Genomic DNA, 14339 nt, shown 5'->3' on the forward strand with positions numbered 1-14339 from the left:
CAAAAAAATCCCGAGTTGAAAGATAAAGATACAGATCTTGTTTAGGAACTGCTTTGTATTACAAAAACCAGGCCTTTGTGGAAATCAACCTCTTACAATGTTAGTGAAGTATCCATTGGGATTGCTCCTCAGATCTGACACAGTACTTTTGGTCAAGCCAAGGAATGTTTTCTACTTCAGAATAACTAATGTCTTACCTCTTAGAACACCTGCATAGTGAAGTTTAAACATCTGTTCTACTTTATTCAGAGCAGAGACTTGAATTGAGTCCCTGGTATCCAGGGATTTTCTGATACCCAGGGTACCAGAATCCATCTCTCTTTGGTCCAATAAATATTATTTAAAGAAAATGCAACTACAGAATTTACTTCTTTCATCCTTTTCCAGCATACACAAACCATTTTTGTTAGATGAGAGATGCAACCATATCATACAAATATCCTACATTTTATGAACTGTCATTTATAGTGAAGATGCTGACTAATGGAACATCTCAAACTAACAATACAAAATCAGGAAGTTTGGAGGATTTAGACTTACAGAAAAACAATAATTTCTGATAACTGTAGCCGTAAACATGGCAGAAATGGCTTGCAAATTTGTTTGAAAACAAAAGATAACATTAAAATGTATTCTCTCGTGATAATTACACATTTGTACATATAACAAATGGCTGCAACTAACACAATTTAGAATGCTCTATCTTTGGATGAGGTGACTCTGTTGCTCAAGAAGTGATCTCCAAATGAAATAGATTATGCCAAAGAAATGCTGATGCCCAAAGAATTGTTGTTTTACCAAAAACAGTTAGGAAAGTTTTGGAGCTTTCTTAAAACTCAGCCTGGAAGTATTTAATTTTCTTCTCACAACTGTTTTGAGATAAATGGTAGAATATTGGAAAAATGTGAAACCTTTCATGCATAAGAAACTAGTACAGCTTATGTAGACATAAGACAGTCAGACATTACATTAAAAAGGTTACTTCTTCTCATAAGCTGACTCATAGCCATGTGAGTTTTGGAGGGAAAATGAAACATTTCTACTGGATAGTAGTTAAAAATGAAGGCTTTTAGAGGACACCAAACTTACCTGTAGAATATCTACTATTACAAATATTAATCTATGGCTTTTAGCGCTGTGAAGGACTCACATTTGGAAATAAAAAAAAAAAAATCTCAAAGTTGCAGTTGAAGCTGCAGAACAACTACTCAGCAGTTCCAAGATGGATGCTTAACAGATGATGTAGAATCAGCATTTCAAGGAAACACATTAAATTTATTCAGTTCAGTCAATAGAGGTAAACTGCCTTCTTCTGATCACAATTTATCTATAGCACCACTTGGCCTCCAAATGACAGTTTCAGATTGCACAGTGCCTGACCCAGATAATCTGAGGTTTCTGTGCACATAAGAATGGAAGGACAAAAAAATCAGGACTCCCTTCACCCATCACTTGCTGTTTTAAGACAATGATACTCTGAATGCAACAGGCCCACAGGAACTGAATAGTTTCACATAGCTCCTCTAAAGAAAACACAGTCACAGCAAAAGGTTGACATATGCTTGTTAGGGAGTGGAGGAGGGACAGAAAGTAATCAAGGAAAGATGGTGATTAAAGGAAAGAGCCCAACGAATGTGAGAAAATATCTCCTCCTCCTGCTCCAGAGACATGGAAAGCAAAATCATAGAATAGGCTTGATTCTTTTTTCTTTTTCCTACTAGTGTTTGCCATCTCCTCTTACTGCACTGAAATAGCCAGATTACAATTTCTTCCTCACTTAACAGAATAAAGCCAAAATAGTTCTCTAACTCCTTGTGTTTGAACACTCCCTCCTTCAGATTCAGGATCTGTCTTTTCATTTGGAATCCAGGCAACTTTAAAAAAAAAGCCCTCTCTATTAGGAAATAGAAAACTGTATAAAGAATCACAGAGTGAATACACTATTCATGAGCCAGATAATATTTCTCAGATGACAATAACAAACACATCTTCCATACCTCTCAGCACACTGTATCACCTGCAAACCAGTCTCTCACTAGGAGAACTTGTTGTTCAGCAATAAAGATTCAGAAATACATGAGGAGGCTCTGCTATTGCATCCATCTATGTACAATGTTATCATTTTAGGTAACATAGCAACACAGCACTTAGATAATTAACCAGGCCTAAAAGCCTTCTTACTGAGGATTAGTTCTGTAAAATAAATGAATTCTGCTTGCTTCCAAACAGTTTGTGCATTCAATCAGTAGAAGTATCTTTGCTTCCCACATCAAAGAGGGAAAGACCAGATTTATGCATATGATTATGTCACTGCTGGCAGCTCTTAGCATTGTCAACAACCTACAAGTCTCATTCATTTCAGTAAGACTGACAGATGCCAAGCTTTATTAAGAGCCTGTCACTACCATTTTCCTACCTCTGCTACCTGCCCATGACCTCTCATGACAGAATTTCATGAGAAATTCTACAGGGTAGGATGGTGGGACTAGAAAAAAAAATTTTTTACATCTCCTCACATTATTTTTTAATACCATTGTTAAAGGAGTGTGAAAACTGCTGACTGACCTTAACTCTTCTCCATTTTTTTTGTTTCTTCTTTTCCTTTCCCTATGTTAGTCAGGCACATATTTTTAGATAAAGAACAGTTAAGCAGAACAACCCATTTCAGAGGAATATATTTTCACCTGTAACCCTGCTAACTGATTGACTCCTGTGTTTTATGCTGCTGGCTATTCAGTAATGAGCTGATCACATGTACCTATCTGAAGGGAAGAAAATAGCACCTCCACCACCACTTTAAGAAGCCCTTTAAAACTGAGCTGTTGAGCCAAACAGGCATCAGTAATTCCCTTTCTTGCTCACTATATTAGGATTATCTTCCTGAGCAGAAGAACTAGTAATGCCCCAATCTTGCATTCTGCTTTTGTCAGTAGGCTTCAAAGACTTTCACATTTTCCTTGCTGATTCTCAGGTAAAAGGCAGACCAAGTGGGAACTGTATAGTGCTGGCTGACAGAGTGCATGTCACCAGACAGTTAAGCTACAACTCTAGTTCCTAAGTCCAAGGTGCCCATTTTATGTCTAGGCATGGGCTAGCTTGACATGGGCACAATACTAGATTCCCCTTTTCAGGAAATTCCTTGGAAATATGCAAGCATAGGACTATAGATGGAAAAAACTGTCCCAGTATGGTAGATTGCTGCTGCCATCTTTCTCGGGAGCTCAGAGACTACTCTCTCACTGCATGACTTGGGGCACAAAAGAAAAGCACAGAGCCTCCACAAAAATGATGAATCTTTCTGTTCCTTGTGGCCCACCCACAATCTACTGCTTGGGGGCAGTTAAGAGTATAATGACCATGTCTGCATGTAAATCCTATCTGCCTGCATGGAGAGATACTACACGTATGTATGCAAAGGACCGTGGGACATTTTGTATGAAAAGCAAGTATAAGACCCTTTAGCTTGAAGTGTTCAGGGCCTAGAAGTCATCTTGCACTTAAAAAGTCTAATCCCATCTCAGAGCAACTGTAAACCAAAACAGTCCACAGATCAGTGTACAGCATCCCCTGGCAACGTTTACATCTATGTGCCCTACACATTTTCCTCACCGTTACCTTCCCTCCTCCTCCACTGCAATATCTTGAGAATGCAAGTACAGTTTTCCTTTACCCCCCACGGTAAGATGGAAATTATGGTTAAATTCACAGCTTGATTAAGGAGAATATCTCATCTGTTAGGAGATAATACTTAAGTGAAAGACGCTAAAGAAAAAAAAAGACTTTATGATTATCATCACAGGCCATGTATTACACTGTGTTCTAATTAAAAAACATCACAACCATCAGGCATTCCTACTCCAATTCTCCCTGAAAGAGGCTACATTCATTTCTGCATGCCTGCTTTTCCCCCCAAAGACAGCCTACAAAATCCAATCACATCCAAAAGCAATGCTTCCAACATAAAACTGGGCCTCACTGGGAAAGAGTTCAAAACATTCAAGAGTTTCTTCTGAAACTTCTACTGCTGGAAGTGCAGCCAGCTGTGTGAAGAGATAATTCCTCCATGCCTCCAGAAATCCAGCCTTTGCAGTTTCACTCCTGCTCATCACATGCTCTCCAAACCCTGGTAAGAATTATATAGCCTGTGGGCATAGCGAGTATACTTAGAGATGATAATGTGAGACAATGGGGTTTTTTGGGAAACAAATGGATTCCCATTTCTGATTGCAAGAGTCACAGCCCCAGCCTTTGACTGACAGCCTCTAGGTATGACTGAATTACCTTTAAAAAAAAAATAATCAACACCACACAGTGGAGGCTCCAAGGTGTCATGAAAATGTCTACAGAAATATGTTGGCAACACCCTGTACTTACCTTTGGCGGGACAAGAAAAGCAATACCAAAACTATTTATGACAGTGAAATTAGTGTAAATTTTAAAAAGGAGTTTATTTTTGTGGGTACAGGTTTTTTTCAGTTTTTGGTGGTCTTTTTCTCTTTTTCTTGTTTGTTTTTAATGACACTCATAGAACAGCCTTCTTTGCAATTACTGTGCTGCTTCTGCAAAAGGGGTTATGAAAAGTTCCTCTCATTATCATGAGGGGATTTAGCATTAAGGTAAATGTGATTCTGTCTTCAGAGAAAGGAATATCGTGTGTAAGAATAAAGGAGATCAAATAACAGAGCTTTATGGTATTACTATGAAATAGCATAGTTAAGATTTCAGAAGCTCACTGATTACTTTGGATGACAAGTGCTGCAGGGATATCAATTTGGTACCCACAACTTAACAGACTATTTTTTCATTATGGAAAAAACCCAAACAGTTTTCCAAGTAGCATAGGTGGCTTTTACTGCAGAGCAGCAGCCCTTTTTTTGGCAATCTATTTGTTTGTCTGATTAAATCAATCTGGTATTCCTTTAAAACACTGTTATGTAAGTAACCTCTCTTGTCATTGTGCTGCAAAATAAGCTTCTGCAGGTGATTTGTGGGGGAAAAAAGCCATCTCTAGGAAGATATGAAAATTAAGGAACAGATTTGAGACTGTCAGAAAGAAAAAAAGGAGGGGAAAAAAAAGAAGAAGCTGCAAGAGGTAGTAGAAAGTAGATTTCTCAAACCAGAAGTTAAACAGAAGTATCTAGTTTGAAAATGCTTACAAATTTCCTGAAAAACATCTAATGCTGAAAATTCTAAGAAACAGAAGTAATTCTGGTAATAAGAACACTCCACTGCAGCACCTCTACAACATTGCTCATAGGAAGAAAAAAAAAAAATGGCTAGGAAATAAATGGACTAATCTGTAGTCAACAGATACACCAGGTAATTAATTATTAAATCACATACTGTTTGTCAGCTGCAAATGGAAGACTTCTGCATAATTTAAGACAGTATTTTAAGCACTATTGAGTCTTCTGCTTCATATGTCTAATTTTTATCCTATTATCACATTACAGCTCCCTCCAGAAGAGGGGACATGTATCCCTACTTTTGTCCAGTTTTAACACACAGACTTTGCATATTTACAGAAAGTTACAATTTTATTTTCTAGAAATATAATTCTATATTCCCATTCATATTTCTTCTACTCCCTTGCACCAGTGAGACCCTAAGAGGGAGACATCACTGTACAAAGCAAAAACAATATTGTCATATTTAAAAATATACTAACCAGAACAGTCTTCCTGAGGCATTGGCAATGCGAGTAAATGGTGTATTTAAAGTTCACATTCTATCTTCTTTACTCACATCCAGCTGCAAAGATTGTCTATTTTGCTAGCCTAGGTCAGAGTATATTTATGACTAGTTCACTGCTATTTTCCAACCTAAACAGGCTCAACAAGGTTTTTTGCTCACTTACTCTGGAGATTGTCAAGGGCATGTTGAAGTCCTTGCCCCCTTGCAGACGGAAACCCCATGGTCCAGGTCCATTCAGAGTCACGCTGTAAGCCATTTTGTACCTCTTTCAAAAGGCAACAAGCAGGCACTGCAGAAGAGAAGGATGGAGTAGACAGAGAAAGCATGAAAAAACAGAGTGAGACAAGGGAAGAGTTTTATATACCCAAAGAAATTATCTTTCTGCCTTGCCTGCTCAGTCGTGTTCTGATATCACCTAAGAATAGATGGGAGCTATAGTGCAGATGCTGATATGCCAGCTGAGTAGGGCCCATAAAAGGTTTGTAACCAGACACCTACTATGCAAAGACTTCATGACTCAGAGGTCTAATATAGTCCCCAGGGAAGGGGACAGATCTTTCTAGGCTTCTCAAGCCCCTCTTATTACTTTAGAGGAAAAACAGACTATTTAATAAAACAAGCAAGCAAAATCCCATGCTGATATCCCAAACACCCACATCTCTTTACTAACCTCTTCACAACTACATAGCCATGTGTAATTTCTGCTTCAGAACATCCATTTATTGCACTGTGATATATAATATACTACAAACTCTTTTTACACACATATATCCATATGTAGCAGGAAAGGCACCAAAAAAAAGTGTTTACCTTTTTTTACAATGGTTTGTTAAGAAAAAGTATATACATTTAGCATCACAAAAAAAAAACCCCACAACTTCAATTTTGACTCTTGGTTCCATGGGCCTTGCTTTCTCAAGGGAAAATTAACATTCATTCTCTTTGAGTGCAGAAAGAGGTATTGTGGGTTATTCCTGAGAAGAATTTAATTTCCCTGGTAAAAACATAGTTTTATTACATATCTGTCTCATTATTTTGATACAATTCTTCTAAAGCTATGACACTTAAGCTAAGAATACAAGCAGTTAGATAACTGCTTTCTTAATTCATTCCTATTTTTTTCAGTGTATATTCTAGTTGTTAGGGGTGCCATAAAAATTTATAACCTTGTTCGGTAGCATTGGATAGAATTTCTGCCTTAGACTGGGAATACACAGAACAAGTGGGAAGGGGAGAAGCTGTTGACAGAAGTACAATTATAAATAAAAGGCTTCTGCTCTCAAGATAAAGCTATAAACATTAAATAACACTCACCCCTTTCAAGTCACTTATGTGACCTCCAGAACCACTCTCTGATTTCTCTGCAGCATCCCTGTCTTTACCCTCATTAGAAATTCCCATTATGTTAATGTGGAAACAAGAAATAAACCTGAGTTCTCCTCTGATAATCAAAAAAACAACCAAAGCCACATAATGCACTAGACTGAGGCAGTTCAGTTTGAATGCTGATAATAGGTCAACTCTGCACATGCACCCACATAAAATGTGACAGAAAAACTGATGGTGAAGTGGCAGAGAACAAACCCTACCAGGGTCTCAGTCTTTATCAAAGGAGACTGTCAGTAATTTTTCAAAACCATGGGGCAAAATAAGTATTTGCTTACTATTTACAGTAGGAGAAAAGCCATTTGTACATGGGAATAATTAAGCTCTGTGTAGATACTAAACTAAACCACAGAATCATTTTTTTTTCAGTCAGAGGTCCAAATTATGCAATTCACATGGTTATGAATAAAAGTTATATTAAGTCAATAGAACTGGCACAAATCAAACCCAAAGCAAATAGCAAGACACAGCTTGAAAATGGGTTTCTGATGTCTCACAAATACTCCTAGAGCACATTTACATTGACACCATTTGTAACCAACCCTATACAAGTCCAGAACCCCTGATGTTTGGATCATGACTTAGGAGGGGAGAAAAAAATTACTTGTTGCACTTCAAATGGCTGACTTTTCAGGCCTGCCAGTTTATCTAGTAGGTCTCTTTCTACACACTAGTACTAGATTTTGTTTTTTAAAGGTCACATGCACACAGAACAGGCTGAAGGCAACTTCTCATTGTATTGTTCCTTTCCTTTTCCTAAGAATTCACTGCTGTTTTTTTCACTGCCCATTCTTGGCTTCATTTCAAGGGCTTAGGAGAATGGAATAACACCAGGAGTAGGATAAACATAAGTCATTGATACACTAGTAAAGACAGAATCACAGAAGTGTTAGAAGAGAGGATACATTTTTACAGACTCTGTGCATATGCTACCTTCTTATACCTAAATCTTCAGTTATTTGTATAAAAGAAAAAAAACCAACAAAACAAAACAAAAAAGCGGGGTGGGAATTCAAACCCAGAACAGGATAAAACTGCAGCAAACAGAACAGAGCTAAGCATTAAGAAACAGAGATGTCTAATCAACATAAACTAACTATTAACTAATCAACTTCGATCCTACTTCTATAGGAGTAACATGCCATTTGCTTATCAGTTTAGGACATCTGAAAGGATCTTCGAGATTGTTCAGGTTCCATGGTATGCTAGGAAACTAGAGAGGTAATCTCATTAGAGGCAGTCATTTGAATGAAATGTTAAACTGAGGTGACTTGTTACTACTCCTTTGGTTTCTGTCTGCATCTGCATGAAGATTCAGCATAGTTTAGCACCTTTAAAAAGAAAGTGTAGAGGATATGCCAGCCTTGCCCTTCAACACAAGAGGACCACAGCTCTTTCATCTGCCTGCACTATCACTATCATGCATTTTGGAATAAAAATATTTCAGCCTTCTTTCTCCAGACCTCTTTGGGTTCTTTACCTCCTATGTTTGTTTGCCCTCTGCCTGCCTGGAGAAAGCTCTGTGCCTAATAATGAACTGCAAACAGCAAAGAGGCTCACGCTGTAGTTACAGCTTCATTTGCTGAGGACAGTCTTGGCACAGGTCTCACTTGTCTTCTACAGACTTTTAATATAATCAGCCTATAAATAAGAAAGTTGGTGATCCACCCAGATGACTATTTCAGCCCTACCCCTTAGAACACAGACACTCTCATGGTGCCAAACATCCAGAGCAAGCCCAGGACTGATGCAAATCAATCCAGCAAACTAGACTGATGTAGCAGGTACGGTGCCAGCACAGCCAGCAGCACAAACCTCAGGCAAAACCTTCTGTGAAACCTTAGGATGAAATCGTGTGTGTACACAAAAGACAACCCCTTACTTTCAGAAGATTGTGATGTTTTTATTAGATTTTAATTGATTTACATAGCTGCCTCTAAGACTACTGCAAAGATTTTTTTTTTTTTGCTCAAGTAACAGTATTTTGTTTCTCTTGGTGTGCCTTCTTCCCTACATTCTCTAGCTATGTCAAAATCTATGACTTTCTTATCGCTGCCTCCCTTCAGACAGAAACTATGCTTAGTCAGATGAGGTCACTCCTGATGTAAGGTGTGACATTTAAAGAACAGGAACAGAGTGATATTTTCTCTACACATCTCAAAAAGAATTGTCCAGAGCTTGCCAGGTCCCCCCCAGAGCTGACTGATGGGACCAGTTGCAAGGAAGCTGGATGGGTACCAGGTTCCACAGCAGAAGGGAGTGCTGCCACCTCCAGAAAACTTCTCAGAGTCTAAGCACAACCATCCTTCTACAACTATGTCAGAGACTCACAGAAACGATTCACATGTGCTAGGAGATGAAGTTGTATTACAGTGAACTGACTTCAGAAAAGCTACAACTGTATGCTTGGGACTGCAAAGCCATGAAGGAAATAAAAAAACCCCAGTAATGTCAGTCCTAAATTACGGTGGAATGAAACAAGTATTGGAAATTCCAATTGTTCACATTGCTACTGCTTCATGAAGCTGGGCACATCACTCATCAGTGCAGTGGCAGATGCGCTTATAGAAGAGCCTTATAGAAGTTGCATCATTTGTATAATTAACCATTACAGAGGTAGATTGCTTTAGAGTTTGACTTCTGATCTGCAACAGATTGCATTTCTGGCATATAAAAAGATGTATGCAAGGTCATGGTTTCAACAATCCTTTGTGTTGCAACCTTAGGCAAGCAAAGGACTTGTCCTGCAAAGGAATAAACTGTCATTTCTTCTTTGCTAAAAATGTCTTCAACACAGCAGATAAACATTCTTTCAAAAAGTCATCAGACAAAAATAGTGCCTGCCTCTGGTTTGGTCATCCTCACCTGAGGAAGTGGCTATACGTGAAGGCAGCATTCAGCTTTATGACAAATATGTGCTTTGTGACCCTTGGACCCCTGCATTGCCCCCCGTGAGATTATCTACACTCTTTCAGAACAGTGGAAAGGTGAGGAGAATGCCTCAAGAGTGTGTGAAAAAACTACTGACCTAGAGAAACACAGGAAGAAAAGCTAGGCTTTGAACCAGATGTCTGACATATACAATCCTAGAGTTTTCCAAAATTTTTAATTAACCTAATGTTAATTATATTCCCCACAGAACAATGAGGAAACAACAGCTATAACTGGGGAATGATCTTCATTTCGATCCACAGGTCAAAATAGCACATATAAACTATATATTGGCTAACTACTGCTCAAAAATATGAAAGAGACACACTAGAGACATAAAAGCTTTTTAGCTCTTAATCCTTACCTTGCAAATGTCAACTTGAACATAAAATTACCAAAAGAAACAATTTTTCACACAAGTTCAGTACTGCTTCCAAAGCAAGGCTACTCTACAATGCGAAAGAGCCCATCGCCAGCTCCTTTCCTCCACTGCTGAGAGCTCTGAATGAACTTGAACTAAACCCAAGTGCACTTCCTTGTGGCGAGACACTGGAACAGGCTGTCCAACGAAGTTGTGGCTGCCCCCTCTCTGGAAGTATTCAGGGCCAGGTTGGATGGAGCCTTGAGCAACCTGGTCTAGAGGAAGGCATCCCTGCCCATTCAGGGACTTGGAACTAGATGATCTTTAAGGTCCCTTCCAACCCTAGACATTCTATGAGTCCATCTACAGTTTTGTTTAACCCATCTAATCAAAATCATTTAGTTCTCACAGAACTTTGTGTTTCTGAGTTCCTCTTAGTCCCTTTACCATGCTATCCTAAGTCTATCTGTATTTCTTAAGCAGTTAATTTTTCTATCACACTTGGCTTCATCAAATTCTGCTTTGTTGCTTCCTTTCTGGGAATGTGGTTTAGGTTTGTGGGTCCTAAAAGGATATAGCATTCTTGGGGAGATATGCTGGAGCAGCGTGATGATGGAATATTATCTCCCCTCTCTCTAATACAATACCTTCAGAAACTCAGCTCAAACTGTTCCCTGTTTGCTGCTGCAAGTATCACCTTCCTAACTAATCAAATTTGCTGTTTACCATCACCTCTAGATCCTTTACTGTGACTACTTCCACCACTGCAGAAAAACATTTCACACTTCTTTCACTGATAGGTTGCCTTTTTTTTTTTTGTCTGCCATGATCTCTTTTCACTACCAGCAAAGACTGGATTTATACTGTGGTGCAATCAAAGTTGATCTTTAAAAGGTCTGAACGTTTCCTTGTTAACTATGTTAGACTGGAGGTCATACCTGTGGAGAGACAGGCTATGGAGGAAAGGGAAGAGGAAAATCTCTGAACTGTTTGGAAAGATCATTAAGTTCTCATTCGCCTCACCAGCATTTCAGTTGTTGCTTCTAAAGACAGACATTGAAGCACATAATAACACTGCTACAGCACCTGCCTTACCAGGACACCAGATTTCTTTTATTAAAGTAAAAAATACGAACACCTGTTGCTCTTACCATCATTTTACATATATTGCCATAGTCCTTAAGTTACCAGTTTTAGGTCACAAAATGAGTCAAAAGCAGCAACTGGATTAAAATGCAGGGCCCAGTTTCTAATAGATGTACTTGAACCACAAAGAGACGGCTGCAAAATCCATTGCTGTTCTCTTTTTATTGTTCTTCCCTGACTCTGGGCTGAAACAAGGAAAGTTTACAGCAGCCCTGTGACCATCGTATTTTGTTCCTTGCTGCAGGGGATTCTAATTTACTATTTTGCCTTACAGGAGAAAACAGCAAAAGAAAAAAAAATCAAACAAAAGAACAAAAACAAAAAAAACCCTACTCCAACAGAGACACACACAAAAATGGCTACAGGGCAATGTGCAGATCATTGTCAACTGCACAGAGACGAGGGACCGAGCTGTGACATCGATGTCACAGGACCTCTATGGTGTCCGCTTGCATCCAGAGAGAGCCTGAGGTTCGGCACAGCGCAATAAACACACAAGGCTGGGATCCTGTGCCGTCAGTGATAACTTCCCCGTTGCACGGATCTCTGGAGGCTCACCACAGGACGCTGCGGTAGCAGTGTGCCCCTATGCCTGGATGCACAAGGATGCAAGATTTCAGCTTAAACTGAGCAGATTCCGCGAAGTTAGATTTCAGCCAAATGACTCACCTACTCGTTTCTGCCTTCCCAGTGAAGGCTGTTACCGGCTGACATTTGTCCCTAGAGAAACTTTAAACGTGAAGGGACACTTTTTGAGGACAGTAAGTGACTCCCACGCTACAGTGTTGCTTGCCAGCCGCTTTGACTAAGAACAACGCCTGCGTTTCCTGCCCCTGAGCCTTGCTGCTGTCCTGTCCACCGGAGAGCACATACAAGCAGGTTGTGGGGGCCCAGGCGGCCCCGGCAACCCCCGGGGTGCCGCTCTGCATGACAGACCGGAGCTCACCCTAGGGCTCTACCACCGGCGCCGCTCCTTCCTTCCCTCAGCGCCGCGGCGCGACCCACCTTGCCCGCTTGCAGTATCTCAAGCAGCGCAACCGGTAACTCAAAGCCGAAGGGGAAGCTCACCGCTACCTCCGGCCACGCACCGCTTTATCGCGTCGCGCCGTACCCGCGGTGGGTGGGTGGGTGCGTGGGTGGGTGTCTGAGGCGTGGGACGGCCGGGGCCAAATCCCCGAGCCGGCAGGCAGGCGTAGGTCTCCGCCCCCGCGGGAGCCGCAGCTGCCCTCAGCGGGCGGTGCTTGCGGTCACACGCACCCACGGACACTCCCCCAATTAGGGCCGCTACCGCAGCCAGAGAGCTGAGCCTGGCAGGTGGCCTTAGCGCCGCGGGGGAGGCGGCAGAGCCGCCGACGCCACCCGCTCCCCCAGGTGAGGGAAGGGCTGTTGCCGCCAAAATGGGGCTTTTAAAGCGCCCGCGGTTCTTCCAGGCGCTTCTACCGTGCCCGGGCGTGGCGTGCCTGGGGCGCCCGTGCCCCCCGCCAGCGCCTCGCTGAGGGGAGGCCGCCTGTCAGAGGGCTGGGGTCGCCGCGAGGGGGCGCGCGGCGGGCCAGGAGGAGCGTGAGGGCGTTTGTGCCGCCGCGGGCGGTGGCGGTGTGACAGTTCACGGGGTAAAGCGTCATCTGCCGGGCCCGGATGCTTTCTAAAAATCCGTTTTTGAACGGAGATCACCTCTGGGACTTGAAGGCAGAGCAGGAAGGTGGCACAAAGCTGTGGGGAGCGCTTCGGCTGAGCGCCGGGGGAGCAGGTATCTGGGGGGCGGGGGGGGACAACACCGGGCGCCCTCAGGGCTGCGGCGAGGGAAGGAATGGCGGTGGTGGGAGGTGCGGGGGGTGCTGCGCTCTCCGGAGGGGCCCAGAACGTTCTGGAAGGCAGCGCGAGAGGCGTGTGCTGCCCTGGCTTCCCGGCACTCCCCGCAAGGGTTACAGAGCTTGTGTTCTGCCCACTGTGCGGAGGGGTGGGCGGGAAACCGGTGATCTGCCCAAGCTCTGGAGGGTACATGGACATACACACACACACCTTCCGCTGGTGACCCTGGCAGTTCATGCGCGTTGATAGGTAATGGTCGTTTTAATTGAGTGTAAAAGTTAAAACTAGTCAGAGAAGAGGCAATTGGTTTGGGAGACAAAATTTCCCCGTCTGAATTTGAGATACTTAACCTTGTGGTAACTTCATGAGTTGTGTCACGAGCCACATCCGCCTATCCAGCAGTGCTGTGTGAACTGTTCACAGTCCCTTCCCAAAAGTTATCTTCCAGAAAAGCAGGCGTTTCCTCAGCGCAGTGGCTGACTCACTGCTTTGTGAGTTTGTTTAATTTTAAAAGGACCCTGTTCCCAAGACTAGAAACGCTTGAACCCGTGCCGTCCTCGTCTCAGATCCTTGGGATCCGCACAAGAAAGAACCGGAGCGACCCCGCTCCCAGTTCCTACACGAAGTCCCCGCCTGCTCTCGCAGGGCGCTGCGTGGGCGGGGTCCTGCGGTTTAGCGGGGCCCTGGAGGGCGGTGCCTGCGGCGCGGCCGCCCCGTCAGCACCAGGGACAGGCCCCGGACCCGCCGGGAAACCGGTACCCCCCGGAAAACCGGTACCCCCCGGACACCGGCACCGCCACAGCCGCCCGCACCTTCGGGCCTGTGCGGAGCGCGGGTGGAGGAGCGGCCTCCGGGCGTGGGGTTTGGGATGACAGCACTTAACAAAACCTGCAGAATGGGAGAGCCCCAAAGTCACACAGGGCGTGTGCAGGAATAAATTCAGCAGCGACATGGCTGAAATGCAGAACGACCCTTTTGAATGTGTTCTGAGCGCTGCTGTAGCCAGCCGAAA

General features: G+C 42.6%; 2 protein-coding genes across 4 annotated transcripts in view; one reads left to right on the forward strand and one right to left on the reverse strand.

Annotated features, from left to right (window-relative positions):
- LDB3 (LIM domain binding 3) overlaps positions 1-12684 on the reverse strand; it is a 117356-nt gene extending 104672 nt beyond the window's left edge. The window contains exons 1-2 of one of the 3 annotated variants that reach the window (XM_030453752.1): positions 6085-6170; positions 5858-5983 (exon numbers count right to left, since the gene is read on the reverse strand). In XM_030453752.1, coding sequence (XP_030309612.1) covers positions 5858-5950 — 93 coding nt within the window. In that variant the 5' untranslated portion in view covers positions 5951-5983; positions 6085-6170. Of the gene's footprint in view, positions 1-5857; positions 5984-6084; positions 6171-12523 lie in introns of those variants that run through there. The other 2 variants (XM_030453751.1, XM_030453750.1) reach the window with 2 other exon arrangements.
- A 388-nt stretch (positions 12685-13072) lies between these two features.
- The window catches only part of WAPL (WAPL cohesin release factor), a 141895-nt gene continuing 140628 nt past the window's right edge, over positions 13073-14339 (forward strand). The window contains exon 1 of the mRNA XM_030452780.1: positions 13073-13265. The gene's annotated coding sequence lies outside the window, so the exon portion shown is untranslated. The remainder of the gene's footprint in view (positions 13266-14339) is intronic.

This window comes from Calypte anna, chromosome 6 (genome assembly GCF_003957555.1).
Source record: "Calypte anna isolate BGI_N300 chromosome 6, bCalAnn1_v1.p, whole genome shotgun sequence".
Classification (NCBI taxonomy): Eukaryota; Metazoa; Chordata; class Aves; order Apodiformes; family Trochilidae; genus Calypte; species Calypte anna.